This window comes from Littorina saxatilis, linkage group LG13 (genome assembly GCF_037325665.1).
Source record: "Littorina saxatilis isolate snail1 linkage group LG13, US_GU_Lsax_2.0, whole genome shotgun sequence".
NCBI lineage: Eukaryota > Metazoa > Mollusca > Gastropoda > Littorinimorpha > Littorinidae > Littorina > Littorina saxatilis.
In genome coordinates, this window is record NC_090257.1 from 10676742 (window position 1) to 10700815 (window position 24074).

The 24074-nt window shown below is 42.3% G+C and overlaps 2 protein-coding genes across 2 annotated transcripts in view; both read left to right on the top strand.

Annotated features, from left to right (window-relative positions):
• The window catches only part of LOC138983573 (uncharacterized), a 122526-nt gene extending 101005 nt beyond the window's left edge, over nucleotides 1-21521 (top strand). Inside the window, exon 6 of the transcript XR_011461198.1 lies at nucleotides 20292-21521. The gene's annotated coding sequence lies outside the window, so the exon portion shown is untranslated. The remainder of the gene's footprint in view (nucleotides 1-20291) is intronic.
• Nucleotides 1-24074, top strand: part of LOC138983571 (ATP-binding cassette sub-family C member 4-like) — a 123360-nt gene that overhangs the window by 87554 nt on the left and 11732 nt on the right. The window contains exons 10-25 of the mRNA XM_070356847.1: nucleotides 284-373; nucleotides 916-1107; nucleotides 2081-2262; nucleotides 3890-3986; nucleotides 4752-4946; nucleotides 6783-6958; nucleotides 8248-8522; nucleotides 9877-9956; nucleotides 11264-11414; nucleotides 13100-13330; nucleotides 13852-13952; nucleotides 17709-17906; nucleotides 19459-19614; nucleotides 21667-21756; nucleotides 22697-22869; nucleotides 23072-23177. Coding sequence (XP_070212948.1) covers nucleotides 284-373; nucleotides 916-1107; nucleotides 2081-2262; nucleotides 3890-3986; nucleotides 4752-4946; nucleotides 6783-6958; nucleotides 8248-8522; nucleotides 9877-9956; nucleotides 11264-11414; nucleotides 13100-13330; nucleotides 13852-13952; nucleotides 17709-17906; nucleotides 19459-19614; nucleotides 21667-21756; nucleotides 22697-22869; nucleotides 23072-23177 — 2493 coding nt within the window. The remainder of the gene's footprint in view (nucleotides 1-283; nucleotides 374-915; nucleotides 1108-2080; nucleotides 2263-3889; nucleotides 3987-4751; nucleotides 4947-6782; nucleotides 6959-8247; nucleotides 8523-9876; nucleotides 9957-11263; nucleotides 11415-13099; nucleotides 13331-13851; nucleotides 13953-17708; nucleotides 17907-19458; nucleotides 19615-21666; nucleotides 21757-22696; nucleotides 22870-23071; nucleotides 23178-24074) is intronic.

A 24074-nucleotide genomic window follows, 5' to 3' on the forward strand; every position in this document is an offset into this window, starting at 1 on the left:
CTTTTGAGAAGGTTACTTATTCAGACTGTATGTTCATAACTTTTGTAAATTTACCTCCATTTTATCAAGACTCCCTTTTGTAAGAGCTGACTTTCCACATTATGTTATTGATAATAAGAATGGTCTGAGCAATTTGGTTTAAACAAACTTTTACTCAAAATACATGCCATTAAACAAATGAAAATATACAACTAGAACACGAACTCAAGCAAATGCTTATTTACGTGTAAAAACAAAAAAATGTATGCCATGATGATAATCCCGAAAGTTCTGGTTGTTGCAGGAAATAGAGCAGAACACACTGGAGAACATCAACGCCAGCGTGAAAGCAGGGGAACTTTTGGCTGTCATCGGTCCTGTTGGAGCTGGCAAGGTAAGATGAGATTCCTCTGTGTGTGTGTGTCTATGTGTGTGTGTGTGCTTGTGTGCAGTGTGTGTGTGCTTGTCTGCAGTATGTGTGTATGCATGCAGTTTGTGTGTGAGTGCATGCATGCATGTGTGTGTGTGTGCGCAGTGTGTGTGTGCGTGTTTGCTAATGTAAAGAATCTAAGGGTGAATGATGTGAAACGGGTAAGATTACACTTACTCTGTGTGCGCTGTGTCCTTTTTCCTTTATGAAAATTGTTAATTACTAATTGGTTGATCATGCTTGATGATTAAAAGTGTTACATTTTCCTCCAGAATCCATAAACTTCCGCCAGCAGTTTAGCACTCTATTTGTATCAAATGTTAAGGTGATGTGGGAAGCTCCTTTAATTCATAAAGCTGAATTATCATGCGATGATGACTCTTCGAAAAGTATTTTTTCGCTCCTCTGACTTTTGTGTAAACATTTTTCCATAATTGCTTTGCAGATACTTTTTTTAAATTTTGTATATGTATATACATGTATTTTGTTTGTTTTTGTTTGCACAGTCCTCTCTGCTGATGGCAATTCTGGGAGAGCTCAAGGCGTCGTCGGGCAGTATAATGGTGAAGGGCAAGGTGGCGTACGTTTCCCAGCAGGCCTGGGTGTTCTCCGGAAGCCTTCGACAGAACATCATCTTTGGAATGCCCTATGAAAAGGCTCGCTTTGACAAGGCCATAAAAGCCAGCGCTATGCACAAGGTTAGTCTTGGAGATGAACGACTGGGAAATCATTGCTGTTTTAGTGAAATCTTGCTGTTTTAGTGATGTTATCATTGAAACCACTTTCCTGATAAGAGCGAGTTGATTGGATTCAAAGTTTTGGTCTTGAAATTTAAGACCAACTGTTGAAAGAAATGCCAGCATGTGCGGAAGAAAGCTTGAATGTATAGAATATTTAAAATATGTGCAAACTGTGAGCATTAAGAACAGACTGTTCTCACTACAGGGGAACCCCCTTTTCAGACCCCCCAATTGACGGGCGCTGTGGCGGGGTGGTAAGACGTCGGCCTCTTAATCAGAAGGTCGAGGGTTCGAATCCCGGCCGCGGGCGCCTGGTGGGTTAAGTGTGGAGATTTTTCCGATCTCCCAGGTCAACTTATGTGCAGACCTGCTAGTGGCTTAACCCCCTCCGTGTGTACACGCAAGCACAAGACCAAGTGCGCACGGAAAAGATCCTGTAATCCATGTCAGAGTTCGGTGGGTTATAGAAACATGACAATACCCAGCATGCTTCCTCCGAAAACGGCGTATGGCTGCCTAAATGGCGGGGTACAAAACGGTCATACACGTAAAATTCCACTCGTGCAAAAACACGAGTGTACGTGGGAGTTTCAGCCCACGAACGCAGAAGAAGAAGAAGAAGAAGACACCCCAATTTAAGACTCCCTCCTTTTTGAGACCCGATTTGCTCAGAATTTTTTTTAGGTCTTTAAAGGGGGGTTCCACTGTATAGGTTTTTCAGGTTGAATATTTATAAAACTAATTACATTAACATGTATACATTTATATTAAGAGGTGACTATAGGATGGGGGATAGTGGTTAGAATACTTAAAGGATGCAGAATAAATGCCCAACACGGAAAAACATTCTACAGTCTGTGAAAAAAGTTTCCTCTTGCCTTGTACTTTCAAGAAAGCATTTCCGCAGTCTGAACAACAAATTCTTTCCTAGGACTTGGAGATCATGCCTCATGGGGACAGCACTCTGATTGGTGACCGAGGGGTCAGCCTGAGTGGAGGTCAAAGGGCAAGGGTCAGCCTGGCCAGAGCGCTGTACATGGACGCTGACATCTATCTGTTGGACGATCCACTCAGTGCTGTGGACGCTGCAGTGGGCAGACACATCTTTGACAAGTAAGGAGACGAGCGATTTGAAACTTTGCACGAGTGGAATTTTACGTGTATGACGGTTTTTTACCCCGCCATTTAGGCAGCCATACGCCGTTTTCGGAGGAAGCATGCTGGGTATTTTCGTGTTTCTATAACCCACCGAACTCTGACATGGATTACAGGATCTTTTTCGTGCGCACTTGGTCTTGTGCTTGCGTGTACACACGGGGGTGTTCGGACACCGAGGAGAGTCTGCACACAAAGTTGACTGAGAAATAAATCTCTCGCCGAACATGGGGACGAACTCACGCTGACAGCGGCCAACTGGATACAAATCCAGCGCGCTTCCGACAGAGCTACATCCCCGCCCGCTTAAATTCTCGTATTATTATTATTATTGTGCACTTCACTGTCTTCAGCCCTAGACTTTTGGAGCGAGTGGCTGTTTTTGTCCTTAACTGGGCCAAGTCAACTACGCCAAGTATACTTCGCAAAGCAGGCCGCACGAAGCTTAAGCACTAATTTTTGGGTAAAAAGACTTCACGAAGTCTCTGCGAAGTCGACTTTGGGATCAATTAAAGACCACCTTAAGGAACACCCCATTTGCCTGTCAGTTGTACAAATGCATAGGCAGGGGTGGGTAGGAATTATATTTTGGAGAAAATTTGCCAAAGTAGGCATAAACGTTTCAGTAGATTTGAGAAGTTTAAAGGTCCTTGTCTACATTTTTATACCGAAATCGCCATTTGACCATTAAAATGCAGAGTCTATTATCTACAAATATCAACAATACACCCTCTTTCAGGAAAGACAAAGCCAGTGTAGCCGTTTGAAAATTCATTGTAGTATTCCAGCGTAGTACTCATAGTAGGATATCTTTATTTGGAAAATGCCAAGCGCAAAACTCCTTTCAAATCCCGTGCATTTCGTGCGTTTAAAAAAAAGCGTGGACAGCGGTCCAGTGTCCATCTGTTGCTGCACTTGTTTGGGCGTGGCTATAAGCATAGTGACATGAATTTGATTGGTCAGTATTTTTGGGCAAAGCACATGTTCTCAGCAAACAGAAAACAAAATATTGGAAGCGTGAGTCACGCTACCCAAAAATAAAATCATTTTTTACATATATTTTTTTTTCTATAACTTTTTTCCCCATGGTTCATTCATCATCTGACATAACTTTTTAGCGAAATCTAACCATAAGATTATTGAAAAAAAGCAAAAATGTAGACGACCACCTTTAAAGCAGGCCTTGACGTCACCTTTTTCCCCACCGTGAAACAAGGTGTGGCAGATCTGAACTGACAGCAAAGTATTCAGTGATTTGAAACAATTTTTGATGTTTAGCTGATGCCAAATGACATCCCTAATAGGCTTCATAACGAGACAAGAATTCTACTCTGTTTTCATTTCTGGAAACACTTCATTTTGAACCCGATGTGGATTTTACTGTTTTTCATTAGAGCTTGCCACATAATTGTACTAATACTTCTTCTTCTTCTTTTTCTTCTTGGTTCGCTCAGACAGGTTGGTAGTAATACAAAGAATGTACTTGACAGGGAATATTTCGCTTTTGTTCAGAACATTAGAAACGTCCTAATGTATCTACTTCAAAGAAAGGATGATGAATGGATGACATGTTCTGTGTGTGCAGATGCATTCAAGGCATGCTGAGAAAGAAGCCGAGGATTCTGGTGACACATCAGCTGCAGTACCTGACGTCTGCAGACGCCATCCTGATTCTCAACGAGGTATTGTTTCCTGACTGTTCATTCTTAATTTTTCTTCTCCTGTGTTCATCGGCTTATACTCCCCCCCCCCCCCCCCCCAATTGTTTAAGAATATTTTTTTAATCTTTTTTAAACCAATTTTTACATGCAACATGCATGACAAGTTTTGTAGTCTTATTTTAAACTTTCAGTACTGATATTGATACAGTGGAACTTGCCTTATCAGACCTAACAAAATCTGTGAAAATCAGGTCTTAAAACGGAGGGAGTCTTAAGATGGGGGTACATTTACAGAGGGTATGAACAACAAATCTGAGTTTGATTAGTGCTTTTGTGAACAAGAAACAATTGACAAGTGGCTCTATCCCATCTTCCCCCTTTCCCCGTCGTGATATAACCTTCGTGGTTGAAAACGACGTTAAACACCAAATAAAGAAAGAAAGAAAGAAAGAACAAATCTGAGAAAGTAGGATCTTAAAACGGAGGGAGTGTTAAGATGGGGGTACATTTACAGAGGCTATGAACAACAAATCTGAGAAAATCAGGTCTTAAAACGGAGGGAGTCTTAAGATGTGGGGGGGGGGGGGGGGGGGGTTATGTGTGTGTGTTCAAAAGGGGGTTCCAATGTATATTCCTGAGGTAAATGTTTCTGCTCAGGCATAGTTTTTGGCCTGGTCAGTAGCAAGTGTGAATGAAGTGTTGGATATTGATCGTGGTCCTACCTCGTTCCTGTACTGTCTTCACTGAATTCACCTGTTTTAATCCCCCAATTGTGATTTTCCTCAGGGCAAAGCTGAAGCCACTGGAACGTACGAAGAGCTGTCCAACACAGGGATTGACTTTGCCGCGCTCCTGAAGATCAACGAGGAAGATGACTTGATTGACTCCCCGACAGAACATCACGCTGACCACCCTTTTCCTTCTCCCGTGGTCAACTTCAGCTCACAGATGTCTCTGGCGTCGGCCGTCTCGGAGTTTGAGGTGAACATTTTGTACCGAGAGTTTCTCACAGTCTGACCCAACCAATCAGAGGTCAATCAATCAACCAATCGAATGAATGATAATAATTTACTATTCAAATAAATAAATTATTTATTCATTGATATAGAAAATGAAATTGAATTACTGTATTAGTAAAATAAATGGTATAAGCCACACACACAGAAACAGAAAAGATGGTTGTACAGTGCGTGTGCAAGTTATGAATGGAGCTTTCACACGAATAACATACTGCCTTGGTGTCAGCAATGGAAATTAGTGCAGTGGCATAGGAACAAGAGTCACGTAGTCTCAAACCAAAGTTGGAAATCCACAGCATCATCATTGTAATCATCCTCATCTCATTAATCATCCAAAAATTATAATTGTGAGAAGAACTAGAACAAGATAACAATAAAAATGTACTCGCCAGAAACATGGACATTGAAACACAAACATGGACTGGTTTTGACACAAGGTCTTTGTCAGCAAATAAAACGAGAGATGACAGAAAGAGAAAGAAGAATTTCAGTAAATAAGAGGGCAGACAGTACCACACCTAAGATAAGGATAAGGTTTTAATATAGTCCTGTCAGGTTACCCTCATGAAAATTCGGGCTGCTTTTTCACCAGACAGTACAGCGCTACCATTTTTTTTTCTCCCCTGCATGCATGTACAATGGAGTCCAGCTATAACGAACCTGGGTATAACGAAATCCCTCTTTTAACAAACTGCCATTGATTTCCCGGCAGACAGCCTTGTATTTCTTACTTGTTACTTTCCGGCTACATCGAACCTTTTGAACTCATTTGCATAACGAACCCCTCTTTTAACAAACACGTTTTCATCGCCCCAGAGCCGTTTTGTCTCTAAAAGTCACAAGGCTACAATGAACTGATGTCAATAATTGTCTCCAAAGACAAAAATACACAAACACAAGTGCACATCGCGTGATGAGCGAACTCTGAACAAACTAACAGCGGGAGGTGCACGGAACAGATCGAACCAAAACCGAAAGTTGTGGTGACATTATGACATTTTGCGATGTACGTCAGCGAAGCTCGTGCACATGTGGTCTGTCTTGCTAAATACAATGGCTGACGAACATGGTTTCGAAATCTGGAACTGTTTTTTGTTTTCTCCGATCCATGACTGAGTGACACGATATAGAACCACGCGTTCGTTTGAATCGATACTCACCTCAGGCAGTGAAGTCTCCGAAATTGCTCAACACTGTGAACAGTCCGGAGTGCAGTTATGTCCCGTGAATGAGCGAGTCAAAGTTTTATCGTGAAAACTGACGCTTTTCATGCACCTCCCGCTGTTAGTTTGCCTCTCTCTATGGATTATATTATGAAGCTGTTGAAAACATGCAGAGATTGTACTCTCCAAGGAAAGATCGATGGGACGATCATTTGAAGGTGATTGGGAAAACTTGTCTTGAGGCCATTTAGGGTTGAAAACTCTACAGCGAATTACTGATATAACGAACTAAAATGTATCTCCCTTGAGATTCGTTGTACCCGGACTCCACTGTATTCGTGTTTCCAAGCTCTGAGACTTTCGCTGTAAATCTGGGTTATTTATCGTGCACATGCGTGCTCACGGGGGTGTTCAGACAATGGGAAGAGTCTGCACAAAGTTGACTCTGCGAAATAAATCCCTCGCCGATTGTTGGGATTGAACCCACGCTGATAGCGCCACCTGGTGTTTGAAGCCAGCGGCGCTACTGACTGAGCTGTTTCCTCGCCCAACGCTCAACTGAAAAAGCTTTAGACAGGTTTGACTGTAGTTTGTTTCAAATTAAAAAAAATAATGCTTTGTATTCCTCCATGCAGCCAGAGCCAGTGCAGCTGCAGGAGGAAGAGGAGAGGAGGACGGGCACAGTGGGACTGCAGGTGTACGTGGAGTACTTCAAGGCTGGGGCCGGCCTATTCAAGTTCATCCTGCTCATCATCTTCAACCTGGTGGCCCAGGGGACCTACATCCTCAGCGACTGGTGGCTCTCCAGATGGTAAGTTTATGTAGATGGGGGAAACCTGATACATCTGGAAAGGCAGAATTCAGACAATTCAACTTGCAATTATTTAAGCAGTTTCTTGAAAATAAACATGTAAATGTGTACCTAATTGTGACCCCAAACATAGTAATATAGCCTGTGTTCCAACCAAACAGTCACCGGATGGCTGACTCCTCAGACTTTCCAGAGGGAGATGAGAAGTAAATATGTGATGTTGAGTATGTACAGCGACATTGCTACATTTTGATTCAATGCCAGGATCATTGGTATGCTCTGCATGCAAAGAAGAAGGGCGCATTAACAAGTTTACACCCCCCGCGGGTTAGGGGGAAGAATTTACCCGATGCTCCCCAGCATGTCGTAAGAGGCGACTAACACCCCCCGCGGGTTAGGGGGAAGAATTTACCCGATGCTCCCCAGCATGTCGTAAGAGGCGACTAACACCCCCCGCGGGTTAGGGGGAAGAATTTACCCGATGCTCCCCAGCATGTCGTAAGAGGCGACTAACACCCCCCGCGGGTTAGGGGGAAGAATTTACCCGATGCTCCCCAGCATGTCGTAAGAGGCGACTAACACCCCCCACGGGTTAGGGGGAAGAATTTACCCGATGCTCCCCAGCATGTCGTAAGAGGCGACTAACACCCCCCGCGGGTTAGGGGGAAGAATTTACCCGATGCTCCCCAGCATGTCGTAAGAGGCGACTAACAGATTCTGTTTCTCCTTTTACCCTTGTTAAGTGTTTCTTGTGTAGAATATAGTCAATGTTTGTAAAGATTTTAGTCCAGCAGTATGTAAGAAATGTTAAGTCCTTAATGTACTGGAAACTTGCATTCTCCCAGTAAGGTCATACATTGTACTACGTTGCAAGCCCCTGGAGCAATTTTTTGATTAGTGCTTTTGTGAACAAGAAACAATTGACAAGTGGCTCTATCCCATCTCCCCCCTTTCCCCGTCGCGATATAACTTTCGTGGTTGAAAACGACGTTAAACACCAAATAAAGAAAGTAACAAGTTTACGAATACAGGGGAACCCCCTTTTAAGACCTCAGAAAATTGTGAGAAAATTGGGTCTTGAAAAGGAGGGAGTCTTAAAATGGGGGTTAATTTACAGAGGTTACGAACAAAGAAACCTAAGAAAACATGGTCTTAAATTGGAGGAAGTCTAAACTGGAGGGTCTTAAGACCGGGATTCCACGGCACAGTCATTGAAGAGAAACTTATTATATTTGCTGTACATTCAACACAGTCAATTCAGAGAAACTTTATACATTGCTTTGGTACAGGTCCAACGCAGAAGAGGATCACCTGGCAGCGCTGGAGGAGCACAATTCCTTCCTCCTTCAGGGGTACAACCAGACCAACGTCACTATCCCGTACGTGGACAGTCACCAAAACATCTACATCTTCACCGGCATCATCGCCGCGGTCTTCTTCTTCGGCATGGTGAGGGCGCTCCTGTTCTTCAGGGTGGCGGTGGACGCCTCGCAGAAACTGCACAACAGCATGTTCGTTCGCATCTTGCGCTCGCCCATTGGCTTCTTTGACACCAACCCAGTGGGTGAGTGACGGTGATAAGATTACACACATGTTTGTGGGTGAGTGACGGTGATAAGATTACACACATGTTTTTGTCTCTCATAGATGCAAAAATGCAGGCAGTTTTTGACTCACATGCGAAGCAAAAGTGAGTCTATGTACTCACCCGAGTCGTCCGTCCGTCCGTCCGGCCGGCCGTCCGGAAAACTTTAACGTTGGATATTTCTTGGACACTATTCAGTCTATCAGTACCAAATTTGGCAAGATGGTGTATGATGACAAGGCCCCAAAAAACATACATAGCATCTTGACCTTGCTTCAAGGTCAAGGTCGCAGGGGCCATAAATGTTGCCTAAAAAACAGCTATTTTTCACATTTTTCCCATTTTCTCCGAAGTTTTTGAGATTGAATACCTCACCTATATATGATATATAGGGCAAAGTAAGCCCCATCTTTTGATACCAGTTTGGTTTACCTTGCTTCAAGGTCACAGGAGCTCTTCAAAGTTGGATTGTATACATATTTTGAAGTGACCTTGACCCTGAACTATGGAAGATAACTGTTTCAAACTTAAAAATTATGTGGGGCACATGTTATGCTTTCATCATGAGACACATTTGGTCACATATGATCAAGGTCAAGGTCACTTTGACCCTTATGAAATGTGACCAAAATAAGGTAGTGAGCCACTAAAAGTGACCATATCTCATGGTAGAAAGAGCCAATAAGCACCATTGTACTTCCTATGTCTTGAATTAACAGCTTTGTGTTGCATGACCTTGGATGACCTTGACCTTGGGTCAAGGTCACATGTATTTTGGTCGGAAAAATGTGTAAAGCAGTTCTTAGTGTATGATGTCAATGCTAGGTTTAGTTATTTGACCTTGACCCTGAAGGTCAAGGTCATGTAAAGGTCAAGGTCAAGCATGTGAGTCGTATGGGCTTTGCCCTCCTTGTGTTATATATATATCTCTCTTTGTATTCTGTTGAAATCCCCTATACGGCATTTGAAGACGCACACACACGCACACACACACACACACACACACACACACACACACACACACCACACACACACACACACACACACACACACACACACACACACACACACACCAATTTTCACAGTCCATCTGTTTTAAGATAAGATTTTTGCAGATTCATACTTTTGGGGGTGGGGGGAGAGGGAGGGTTGTATGTATGAAGTGCTACTGCATGTCCGCTTCAAGTCTATACTACCCCTTCAGCTTCTTTGATGGTGTTTTGACAATATGCCATTGAAGTGTACAGCCCCCCACCCCTACCTCCTTCTCTTTGGACTTTGGAGTATTCTTTACCTGCAGATGTATCTAAAGATGTTTTTCTTTGAATCACAGGTCGCATCTTGAATCGTTTTGCGAAAGATGTGGGACACATGGATGACAATCTTCCCATCACTTTCTTTGACTTTATACAGGTAAGTGCTGCTTGAATCTTTGACTTTATACAGGTAAGTGCTACTTGAATGGCAGAGGATTGGTATTTTCTTGTTTATTTGTTGTTATTTTTTTAGTTATTATACGTTATTTGCGTTTTTGACCAAAATATGACATTTTACACAGATTGAGACAGTCATTGTTCTCCGAGACCGCGTGAACAATGACTGTCTCGATCTGTGTAAAATGTCATATTTTGGTCAAAAACGCAAATAACATTTATGTATCGATCGAATTCCTTTCAGGTACTGACTATTTGTTGTTGGTTTTACGATTGAACGAGTACACACACATGCAATCAAGCACATAAGCTTCATATTTGGGCATTTCATGTTGACCGAAACTTCAAAGGAACTACAAAACACACGTCATGTACTGACTTTGTTGTTGTTTTGACGATTGAACGAGCACACACACACACATGCAATCAAACACATGACGTGTGTTTTGTAGTTCCTTTGAAGTTTCGGTCAACCGGAAACGCCCAAATATAAAGTTTTGTAGGCCTCTGACGTCACATGGCTCAAAGGAGGGAAATCCAATGTCCAATCGATACATCTTTATTTATTTATTTATCTATTTATTTATTTATCTATTTATTTATTTATTTATCTATTTATTTATTATTTATTTTATTGTTCATTTCGTGTTGCGTCTGCTTTTTGTTGCATTTTGTGTCGTTTTTTTTCCCTGATGAAGCTTTCATAAGCGAAAATTTGTATCGTTTTGTGCTGTTCTTGTATCTGTGAGTACAGAATTCCAACAACAAAGCAATACGTTTGTGACATTTACGAAAGTCTACATAGGTAAATGACACTTTTACGTAAACTTACAATCTGGACCATTGAAAGTACATCAAAGGCGAACAGGGCGGGGATGTAGCTCAGTCGGTAGCGCGCTGGATTTGTATCCAGTTGGCCGCTGTCAGCGTGAGTTCGTCCCCACGCTCAGCGAGAGATTCATTTCTCAGAGTCAACTTTGTGTGCAGACTCTCCTCGGTGTCCGAACACCCCCCGTGTGTACACGCAAGCACAAGACCAAGTGCGCACGAATTTATGTCAGAGTTCAGTGGGTTATAGAAACACGAAAATACCCAGCATGCTTCCTCCGAAAACGGCGTATGGCTGCCTAAATGGCGGGGTAAAAAACGGTCATACACGTAAAATTCCACTCGTGCAAAAAAACACGAGTGTACGTGGGAGTTTCAGCCCACGAACGCAGAAGAAGAAGAAGACAAAGGCGAACAGACAAGCAAGATGTTAAAAGGGGGGTTTCACTGTATTTGCAGTGCTTCCTTCTGATCATCGGCATCGTGCTGGTAGCCGGAGTGGTCAACCCCTGGGTCTTCATTCCAGTGATTCCCATCATCCTCCTCTTCATCTACATTCGGACATACTACCTCGCCACCTCACGCAGTATTAAACGCCTTGAAGGAACTTGTGAGTATTTATCTGTGTGTGTGTGCGTGTTTGTGTGTGTGTGTGTCTGTGTCTGTGTGTGTGTGTGTTTATGCACAGGTGCATAAACAAGCATGTGTGGGTGGGTGTGGGTGCAGGTGGTGTGTAGTGTTTGTGTGATCATATAGAAAAGAGTCTTCTCTTCTGAAAGTTTGCACATTTTTCTCTTGGTAAATAAAAATAAAAATTAAAGTCCACTTTCTGTATGAAAACATACCCCCTTGGAGTTGAACAAATGTTCTTCACATTTAGAAATGATGTATCAACAAAAACTGAGGTCAGGTATTTGAAAAAGGTTTTGCAATTGTGCTAAGCATAGACGATGACGGAGGACAATTACAATTCTGAGAAGCAATGTCATGATAGAGATAAGGACTTACAACAGACAAGTTTATTACCATTTTGGAGTATATGTGACTAATCCGACCAACGAGGACTTATTTTAGACCTAGACATAGAAGATTTTATTATCTCAACAGAGATTTGTTGTGGTGTGTATATGACAACAAACATAAAACATGACATAGAACTACATTAAACATTGAGATACAGTAAAAGTATTGAATATGAATAATTCCTTAAATTACACTGGAACCTCTCGGTGAAAACACCACAGCATCGACCCTCGTGAAGCGCTACGGAGACTGCCAGCTCATGTTGATATCAATTTCCTAGATATGTCTGTAAAAATCATTCCCTAACAGTCAGCAAGTTAGTAATAACTCAAACCTTTCACCGATTTTCTTGTCTCTGCAGGTCGCAGTCCAGTGTTTTCCTATCTGAGCATGTTAGTAGTAACTCATATCACAGACCTTTCACCAATTTTCTTGTCTGTGAAGGCGGCAGTCCAGTGTTTTCCTATCTGAGCATGTTAGTAATAACCAGACCTGTTTACCAGTACGATTTGGGCATATTTTGTACGCCAAATTATTATCGGTACGACAATACGCGACACACGCACAAAATATGACTAAGAAAAAGTCTAGAATACGTTTTCTGGTGTTGGTGTGCTGATTACGGGATGGTACAACTGATACCGGTTTCGGTCTAAGGGAGATAACCCTGACAGCGAGTCTTCAGCTGTGGAAACCTCGTTCAGTTGTTGGCACGTGCGATCGTCTGGACAATCGTGGCAAAAATGAAGCGGAAAAATGTGCCAGTTTTGGATGACTGTACCAAGTCTAAACAGCAGAAGCAGCAGAATTTCTTCGAGAAATATAAGAAAAAGCCAGGAATTGTGGAGTCTACTGTGGGAAAAAGTCATGCACACTGCAAGTATTGTAAATCATTTTTGTCCGTTGCCCATGCTGGGAAATATGACATCGAACGACACTGCAGTTTCAAAACTCACCTGGACAAGGTTGCTGCAAATAAATCCGCTGCAAGACATGCTATTCTTACACAAACACGTTTGCACCCACGCGTACATTTTCCCTAGCCCATATGGCTTTGCTTGCAAAGTACACCAACTTTTTAAAAAATACACTCAACTTTTTGGGAAAGTACTCTTGCCTCGGGTTTAGGGTAAACAGGTCTGAATAACTCATAAGAACACAGCGAACGAGAAGAAGAAAAAAAAGACTCAAAATCATAATAACAGAGAAGAAGAAAAAACCGACTCAAAATCATAATAACAAACAAATTCACCAATTTTCTTGTTTGCTCAGGCCGCAGTCCAGTGTTTTCCTACCTGAGCGCCTCCCTGCAAGGCCTGCAGACAATCCGTGCCTTCAATATGGAGGACAAGTGCCAGGCGGAGTTTGACGCCCACCAGAACCTGCACAGCGAGGCCTGGTTCCTCTTCCTCTCCACCAGTCGCTGGCTGGCCGTCAGGCTGGACTGGCTGTGTGCGATCTTTGTCTCCGCTGTGACTTTCCTGTCGGTGGTGTCTGCTGGAGGTAGGTGGCATATTTGGATAGAGAGCTCACGCATGCACATGCGCGTGTACGCTGTTCGCACGCATGCTTGCACACACACACTCACACACGCGCACGCACGCACACACACGCATGTATACTTCCCATTGAAAGTAAACTTGCACAAAGTTTTTCACACATATGCTTTTGTGCTTCAGTCAGACCTGTTTACTCATACGATTTTGCTGTATTTTGTACACTAAGTTTCCAAGAATACGATTAATACGCTGGTTGATAAAAAAAAATACGACGATTTCCGGTGTCATATTCATACAGTTTTATCATCAGTGCGACGGACGTTGTATTGGAATTTCACTGCTAACAGTTTTACGTCGGTCACATGATTAAGAAGCACCTCTACCTGGTAAGAAAACACACTCAATATTTTGAAAATGTACTAGGTCTCTGTGGAAAATACACCAACTGTTCAAATTTGGTAAACAGGTCTGTTCAGTGACTGCCCGTCTTGTGTGTAAAAAGCAGGACACTTTTATATCTTTCAGCGCTGGATGCGGGTCTGGTGGGTCTGTCTATCACCTACTCCATGACTCTGATGGGCATGTTCCAGTGGGGGGTGCGGCAGAGCGCTGAAGTTGAAAACCAGGTGGGTATTGTTTCGCAATTTGAGGTAGGCTTTGAAGGGGAACAACTCAAGGTAGTAATCCCTTCAAGGACCCTATTTCAGTGTGTTTTACATTCAGTCAAGTTTGGACTAAATGTTTTAACATAGAGGGGGGAATCGAGATGAGGGTCGTTGTGTGTGTGTGTGTGTGTGTCTCTGCGTGTGTGTGTCTCTGTGTGTGTGTGTGTAGAGCGATTCAGACTAAACTACTGGACCGATCTTTATGAAATTTTACATGAGAGTTCCTGGGTATGATATCCCCAGACGTTTTTTTCATTTTTTCGATAAATGTCTGATGACGTCATATCCGGCTTTTTGTAAAAGTTGAGGCGGCACTGTCACACCTTCATTTTTCAATCAGATTGATTGAAATTTTGGCCAAGCCATCTTTGACGAAGGCCGGACTTTGGTATTGCATTTCAGCATGGAGGCTTTTAATGACAGTGAACGACGAAGAAGAAGAAGAAGGTCATTAAAAATCAGAAAATTGTAAATAAAATTATTTATTTATCAAACAATCCAAAATTACTTTTATTTTGTTCTTCATCATGTTCTGATTCCAAAAACATAAATATGTTATATTCGGATTAAAAACAAGCTCTGAAAATTAAAAATATAAAAATTATGATTAAAATTAAATTTCCGAAATCGTTTTAAAAACAATTTCATCTTATTCCTTGTCGGTTCCTGATTCCAAAAACATATAGATATGATATGTTTAGATTAACAAGAGGCGAAGCCTTCAAGGCTCCCGTAAGAAATCAACAAACAGTAACATAACACAAACTCACTCACTCCGTAACACACACACACAAACACACACACACACACACACACACACACACACACACACACACACACACACACACACACACACACACACACACACACACACACACACACACACACACACACACACACACACACACACACACACACACACACACAGTTAAAACTAACGCATCATATCAACTCCATGTATAATTTTCAAAAGAAGGCAAACAGATAAAATGACTAGGGTAATAGGTTAGGTACCTGCCATGTGGGCACTTTTTCCACTGCTGTCCTCAGTCCTATACTTTTCATCAAGACTTGTCACCATGCCGAGTAGATCTAAATTCGGAAGTCTTCATGTGGCTGAGGCATATATCTGACATAGCGTCGATCTTGTTGTAGGTTAACCTCCTTTCTGAAACAAATGGCAAAATGCGATTAGTTATGATGACTACAACCTACACAAATATAAACAGTGTTTTGAAACAGAATAGTCAGGTTATACAAGCCACTTTACCTATGCAGCATGGTAACCCTACAATATGCGAAACATGTCGACTGCAGCAGCCTGGTTCTTAAAATAATTCTGACGGTCAACACAGCCAGAAATGCCAACAAAGACAAGAAAGCTGTGGCAAGGTAAGCTTACCAAACGTTACATAGCGAATCATATGATAGTGCGTAAACAGCAAACAGTAGATCTACAATCAAAGAGAGGATCGAGTCTGGAATGAAACGCGATACAGATCTAGCATTCAAAAACTGTCTTTCACGTTCAAGGAAGTTGTTGCAAAGTACTTAAGACTTACTAAATTGTACAGACAAAACCATGACAGTGCATGTTTTGAATCTGAGGAAAAAATCGTGATCATTTTGACTTTGAGAACAGATTCATTCCGTTTCCTTATATCTGCATGTTCAAGTAAATGGTGGACAGTTTTTTTCGGGCAGAGTAAACTTAACTTGAGACTCTACTGCAAGTCTTGAAATTCACATAAATCGAACCACGAGCAAAGACATCCAAACATTACAGGCACTTTAGATCAACTCATTTCACTAGAGGTGACTGCCTAGCACTGTGTTTGACATCCGTGTCTGCTGAAATAAAAAGAAATTAAAACAAAACGGATTAACAGTAGGTGACACGTTATCAGAGTGGGAGACACTAGATCTGTCTCTGAACTTACCGGGATACGGCTGCAAGATCGACACTGACTGCCGCGCTTTCGACAGCTCTTCCTCGCGTGGACATTGGAAACACGCTGTGCAGATCAAATTGTAGGAAATCTCCCTTTGGTATCTTCTTTATTTACTTTTCTGGAGCTTAGAAACCGAACAACATGAAATCGTCTTCCCCGGCGAATCGGCGAGGTGAGAACTGGACCACAATCCTTCGCGCGACCCCTGACCTGATCTTGACACCTGACCTGCCGTCTACATGCCAAACACGACACAAATCAGTCAACTGCTTGTACCCCTTCAAAACCCCCCACCACCCGTTTTCTTTGGATACACGCTTTAACTACACACATGCCGACACAATGTTGATCATTTCTTCAATAATTTGAAGATGGTGCTTGAAAATTAACCACGTGAAATGAGTATTTCGGTGTTTAGCCAAAAATGTTAAAGTTTCTACCACAGACATACACACATACATACATACGCACGCACGCACAGACAGACAAAGTTTACCATCGCATAGGCTACACTTACGTGAGCCAAAAACACGCTCAGAAAGTTAAAACGAAGAGAGGTACAGTAAAGCGTGCTATGCAGCACAGCGTAACCGCTACCGCGCTAAACAGGCTCGTCACTTTCACTGCCTTTTGCACTACCGGCGGACTACGGTCATTGTGAAAAAATGTAGTGCGTTCAATTTAATTCTGTGAGTTCCACAGCTTGACTAAATGTAGTAATTTCGCCCTACGCGACTTGTTTTTTTCTTGTTAAAAGACCATAAAGAACAAACATGACAACACTGAAGTCACACAATACAACGGTTTTGACCCTTGGTTCTTCCTCAGTGAACATATCTATATCTATATACGGCTTGTGTGTGTCTGTCACTTCGCGATGCACGGCCAAAGTTCTCGATGGATCTGCTTCAAATTTGGTGGGCATATTCAGGTTGACCCCGGACACAATCTGGTCGATGAAAATTTTTAACACGTGCTCTAAGCGCGGCGCGGTGAACCGATTTTGGTTTTTCTGTAGATTCATTCCCAGTAACTCTTCCTTATCTTCTCCAGTGTTTTGCGCGTTTATCTCTCTTCCTTCGTGTGGCGTCAATCTCGTACGGTATTTGCAAGAATCTCGCGATTCACTTGGCGAAGCGGGTATTCCTCTAGTATGTCATATGACAAAGAAAAGGAAAATAAACTGAAAAAAAGAAGACAGACGATAGAACAGAAAGAAGAACCCCAGTTGTCACATAAACGGACAGAGAAGGAGAAAAGGTCTGAAATGTTTGCAGTCTTGGAATATTTTTTAGTACTTTTTGTTGTTTTTATTTCTCTCTCACATGCAGTCCCGATTGTTGTCGATGTCTGTCGATTTCATATTACACAAGTTGAAGGTAGGGTGCGTGCCGTTACTATTATACGACATCCGTCTGTCCCTATTCCTTCACTCATCAGTTTGTTCATATATCAGGCCAAATAAAAATGTATGTTGGTTAAGGGTAACGTGACCCAAAAAAATAGGGTCGGTAGGTGGGCTTTTTTTTCTTTTTTTTCTTTTTTTTCTTCTTAAATTTAGTCGATTTTAGGCTAAAGGAGGTTAGTCTCGGTGTGGTTCGCAAAATGTGCCAAAAGTTTTTTTGTTTTTTTTCTAGAAATTTTTAAAAAAAGTTTTAGGGTCGGAGGGAAAAAAATAGCCTAAACCAACAACTATTTTTATTTGGCCTTAATTCTTATTTCTCTTGAAATTCATACAGTTTTCACTAGGTTGTTTTTTTCACAGATGATTTCCGTGGAGCGAGTACTGGAGTACTCCAGTCTGCCGTCAGAGGCGCCGCTAGAGTCTGAGGAAAAGCGCAAGCCGCCGGACGACTGGCCCAAGGGCGGGGCCATCCAGGCTAACAACGTCTGTCTGCAGTATTTCCCTGCCACCCCCATCGTCCTCAAAAATCTCACATTCCGCATCAAGCCCAGAGAAAAGGTGAGGAACATGTACAGTGGAACCCCCCTTTTAGGACCTCCAAGGTTCTGAACAGAAAGTCTGAGACAGCAAGGTCTTTAAAAGGAGGGAGTCTTAAAATGGTAAATTTACAGAGGTTCTGAACAGAAAGTCTGAGACAGCAAGGTCTTTAAAAGGAGGGAGTCTTAAAATGGTAAATTTACAGAGGTTCTGAACAGAAAGTCTGAGACAGCAAGGTCTTTAAAAGGAGGGAGTCTTAAAATGGTAAATTTACAGAGGTTCTGAACAGAAAGTCTGAGACAGCAAGGTCTTAAAAAGGAGGGAGTCTTAAAATGGTAAATTTACAGAGGTTTATGAACAGAAAGTCTGAGACAGCAAGGTCTTTAAAAGGAGGGAGTCTTAAAATGGTAAATTTACAGAGGTTCTGAACAGAAAGTCTGAAACAGCAAGGTCTTTAAAAGGAGGGAGTCTTAAAATGGTAAATTTACAGAGGTTCTGAACAGAAAGTCTGAAACAGCAAGGTCTTAAAAAGGAGGGAGTCTTAAAATGGTAAATTGACAGAGGTTCTGAACAGAAAGTCTGAGACAGCAAGGTCTTAAAAAGGAGGGAGTCTTAAAATGGTAAATTTACAGAGGTTCTGAACAGAAAGTCTGAGACAGCAAGGTCTTTAAAAGGAGGGAGTCTTAAAATGGTAAATTTACAGAGGTTTATGAACAGAAAGTCTGAGACAGCAAGGTCTTAAAAAGGAGGGAGTCTTAAAATGGTAAATTTACAGAGGTTCTGAACAGAAAGTCTGAGACAGCAAGGTCTTAAAAAGGAGGGAGTCTTAAAATGGTAAATTTACAGAGGTTCTGAACAGAAAGTCTGAGACAGCAAGGTCTTAAAATGGAGGAAGTCTTAAATTGAGGGGTCTTAAATGGGGGGTTCCTCTGTATTTATTTTTGGGGTGTTAAGACATGGTTCCTGTTTTGCATTCAAATGTAGACTGGCCTTGTCTCAGACTATGATGTCTATGTATTTATTAATGAACCGGTTACTGGACTCGTGCAGCTTCCATAGAGCCATGGTCCTTTCTCACCTTTGATCATGTGTTGGGGAAATTTTGTACGTTTGAAATGTTACTTGTGCTGGGTTTTTTTTTTTAACGACACATGGTTAGACAGGAGACGTTCTTGGTCAACCCTAACAGAGCTTTGTTGGCGCCTTTATGTCACTTTTATACAGGTTTTCATGTGATGGACAATTGACTCCAGCCATGCTCTGAAAGGCAGTGCAAAATGCACCTTTTTTGCAAGAAAAGGAAACTTTACGGTCTGGTCTGTACAAGTTAAACTACAACCAATACCACATTCATGGTAACATGCAAGCCCATACGGTAGTACTGTACCTGCGATGTGTGGCCCCTCCAATGAGAGGACGCCTTCCTAAAAAGGACACTTTCTGTTGTCTCTCTGTCTATTATCTCTACTAAAATATACCTGTCATGAGAGGCCACCTGCAATGTAGGGACACTGTTGTGTCCTTTCATCATGTGTACCACTGTTCAGTCAAGTGTATATGTTGACCTGTACAGGTGGGCATCGTGGGGCGCACAGGGGCCGGTAAAAGCTCCCTCATCACCTGTCTCTTCCGCCTGGTGGAACCCACCGGTGAGCTGTCCATCGACGACATCGACATCGTTCACCTTGGCCTGCATGACCTCAGGAAAACCATCTCCATCATTCCTCAGGTAGGTGATTGAAGTGATAGCCCTCATGACCATTAGTGCCAGTGTACGCCGTTTTAAGACCCGATGTTCTCAGATTTTTGGTGATCTTCAAAGGGAGATTTCCCAGTAAGGACATACATTGTACTACGTTGCAAGCCCCTGGAGCAAATTTTTCATTAGTGCTTTTGTGAACAAGAAACAATTGACAAGTGGCTCTATCCCATCTCCCCCCTTTCCCCGTCGCGATATAACCTTCGTGGTTGAAAACGACGTTAAACACCAAATAAAGAAAGAAAGAAAGGGAGATTCCACTGTATTTCACTTTGCAGTCTTGCAGTTCAGAACCTAGAGATGCCTAGTTCAAATCCCAAACTAAACAAAATCTCCTGATTAAGTAGTATTGTGGTTGTTTTTTTGTTTTCTTAATTTTCATTAATTAGACGTTCCATGAATTATTACCCTTTTTTGACTCGCATGCGAAGCAAAAGTGAGTCTATGTACTCACCCGAGTCGTCCGTCCGTCCGTCCGTCCGTCCGGAAAACTTTAACGTTGGATATTTCTTGGACACTATTCAGTCTATCAGTACCAAATTTGGCAAGATGGTGTATGATGACAAGGCCCCAAAAAACATACATAGCATCTTGACCTTGCTTCAAGGTCAAGGTCGCAGGGGCCATAAATGTTGCCTAGAAAACAGCTATTTTTGAGTCACTTGAGAAAAAGTGACTCTATGTAATCGGTCAGTGTTAGTCTGTCCGGCCGGCCGGCCGGCCGGCCGTCCGTAGACACCACCTTAACGTTGGACTTTTCTCGGAAACTATCAAAGCGATCGGGCTCATATTTTGTTTAGTCGTGACCTCCAATGACCTCTACACTTTAACGATGGTTTCGTTGACCTTTGACCTTTTTCAAGGTCACAGGTCAGCGTCAAAGGAAAAATTAGACATTTTATATCTTTGACAAACTTTTCTCGGAAACTATCAAAGCGATCGGGCTCATATTTTGTTTAGTCGTGACCTCCAATGACCTCTACACTTTAACGATGGTTTCGTTGACCTTTGACCTTTTTCAAGGTCACAGGTCAGCGTCAAAGGAAAAATTAGACATTTTATATCTTTGACAAAGTTCATCGGATGTGATTGAAACTTTGTAGGATTATTCTTTACATCAAAGTATTTACATCTGTAGCCTTTTACGAACGTTATCAGAAAAACAAGGGAGATAACTAGCCTTTTCTGTTCGGCAACACACAACTTAACGTTGGGCTTTTCTCGGAAACTATAAAAGTGACCGGGCTCAAATTTTATGTGAACGTGACTCATTGTGTTGTGAATAGCAATTTCTTCCTGTCCATCTGATGCCTCATATAATATTCAGAACTGCGAAAGTAACTCGATCGAGCGTTTGCTCTTCTTGTTCATATTTTTCCCATTTTCTCTGAAGTTTTTGAGATTCAATACCTCACCTATATATGATATATAGGGCAAAGTAAGCCCCATCTTTTGATACCAGTTTGGTTTACCTTGCTTCAAGGTCAAGGTCACAGGAGCTCTTCAAAGTTGGATTGTATACATATTTTGAAGTGACCTTGACCCTGAACTATGGAAGATAACTGTTTCAAACTTAAAAATTATGTGGGGCACATGTTATGCTTTCATCATGAGACACATTCGGTCACATATGATCAAGGTCAAGGTCACTTTGACCCTTATGAAATGTGACCAAAATAAGGTAGTGAACCACTAAAAGTGACCATATCTCATGGTAGAAAGAGCCAATAAGCACCATTGTACTTCCTATGTCTTGAATTAACAGCTTTGTGTTGCATGACCTTGGATGACCTTGACCTTGGGTCAAGGTCACATGTATTTTGGTAGGAAAAATGTGTAAAGCATGTGAGTCGTATGGGCTTTGCCCTTCTCGTTTGATTATTAAGGAATCGAGCGATGTAATTTGCTTCATGGCAGAGCTTTGTGACAGCTGCATGTCGAGGTAGAATTTCCTTGATCGCTCATTAAAATAACTGTTTAGGGACTGACAGTGATGGTAATGAATGTTGCTGTTTTTTTCAGGACCCAGTCCTGTTCACTGGAACACTTCGCAAAAACCTGGATCCTTTCTTACACCATGGTGACCAGCAACTCTGGAAAGCTTTGGAGGAGGTACGTGGCACGGTGTTATTCAATTAAGAGACTTTCTTTCCCCCGAAATGCGTTTATCAGACTGTCTAAATGGCAGGGTAAAAAAGATCATACACGTAATAACCCATGCGTGCAAAAAACATGAGTGCACGTGGGAGTTTCAGCCCATGACAGAAAGAGCGGAGAGGGAGGAGAGATGTTTTTTAACATTTTTTTTTTCATCCAATCTTTTTTTTTTATCTAGCACTGCATGACTGCGCAATCACACTGCTGTTGTTATGGGTTTCAAATCTATGATAATTACTTTCAGTTGGTGAAAAAGAGCATAATTAATTAAATGTCTTTGGAATGTTTAAAATAATGTTCATATTAGTTTGGTTTTCTGATTCCAATGGCAATCTGTTTCTTGAATTCTGAATTTTGTAGAGCTGCTTTAAACCTAGACTTTGATTCTTATGGACCCAATTCTTTTTCCTCTTTGCAGCATAATTGTATCGTCTGTTATCTCTTTCATGAGTCTTTTTCTTGGTCACTGATCACAAAGACTTTGGGAGTTTCAGGTTTATGTGCTCGAGAAAGTTACTAACTGGGTTATTACGGTGGCATGGGTTGAAATCACCAACAATTTTATCTCGATGTCGACCAATCCCACCATGCGTTAGTTCCCATCAAGTTGATAACTTTCTCTTGCACATATGTTACTTACTTTTTGTATGTGAAAGAGGGCATAATTAACTGAATGTCTTTGAAACTTTTATAATAACTTTCAGATTAGTTTTGTTTTTTGATTCCATGAGGCAATAAGCCAATCTTCGATTCTGAATTTTTGGTTTCCACCCAGTTAATAACTTTCCTGTGCACATCAGCACAGGTCTGTGGTACAGTTGTCATTGTCTGTGACAGTGGTGTCATCTTGCAAAGATGTGTGGATCACCTTGTCTTTGGTGTTTTTTCCCCCCAGGTTCAGCTGAAAGGTGCTGTGGATGACCTTCCCTTGGGCCTGGAGATGTCGGTATCGGAGGGCGGAGTCAACTTCAGCGTTGGCCAGCGTCAACTCATTTGTCTGGCCCGGGCCATTCTGCGTAAAAACCGCATTCTGCTCATCGACGAGGCGACTGCTAATGTGGATCCTAAGTGAGTGTTTATAGTGTGTGCATGTGTACTTGCTTGTCCACGTGTGTGTTTTTCTTTTTGGGTTAAAGCTGGATTTTGTGTGCGCAGCTGTAAAGATGTTGCTAGGATGTTTTTACTTTGGCCATTTTATCCAATTTAATTTTGTCTGATGCTGTGCAGTATGCTATGAATATTTCAAATTTGCTATTTCCATCGTCCACAGGACGGATGAGCTGATCCAGGAGACGATACGCGACAAGTTCCGAGAGTGTACCGTCCTCACCATCGCCCACAGACTGCACACCATCATGGACTCAGACAGAGTCATGGTCAGTTGGCAGGGAGATTTATTAAGGACCGGCATGGTTGGCCTAGTGATAAGGCGTCCGCCCCGTGATCGGGAGGTCGTGGGTTCGAACCCCGGCCGGGTCATACCTAAGACTTTAAAATTGGCTATCTAGTGGCTGCTCCGCCTGGCGACTGGCATTATGGGGTTAGTGCTAGGACTGGTTGGTCCGGTGTCAGAATAATGTGACTGGGTGAGACATGAAGCCTGTGCTGCGACTTCTGTCTTGTGTGTGGCGCACGTTATATGTCAAAGCAGCACCGCCCTGATATGGCCCTTCGTGGTCGGCTGGGCGTTAAGCAAACAAACAAACAAACAAAAGGGAGATTTATTTCTTCTTCTTCTGTTTCTTCTTGTTCTTTTTCTTCTGTATTCATGGGCTGCGATTTCAACGTACACTGGTGTTTTGTACGAGCGGGTTTACGTGTATGACCGTTTTTTCCCCTGCCATTTTGGCACCCATGCTCTTGATTTTGTGTTTCTATAACCCACCAAACTCTGACATGGATTACCGTGGGCACTTGGTCTTGTGCTTGTGTGTACACACCAAGGGGGATAAGGCACTAGCAGGTCTGCGCATAAGTTGACTTGGGAGATGGGAAACATTGCCACCCTTAACCCACCAGGCATGGCTGGGATTCAAAACCCGCGCCTTCCACATGGAAGACCAAAGTCTAAAGCACTAGGCATTGCAGTTAGACAGGAAGATAATTTAGTTGGTAGCTGCGCTGGCTTTGAAATCAGTTTGTCGCGGTCGGCGTGGGTTCGGCATGCATGAGCATGACAAAGATCCCAAGTTCACAAGGAGAAGTCGTAGGTCTTGGAAACATGAACACAGGCATGCAGGAAACGAGAAGCAACAAAATTGGGTATCACTGTT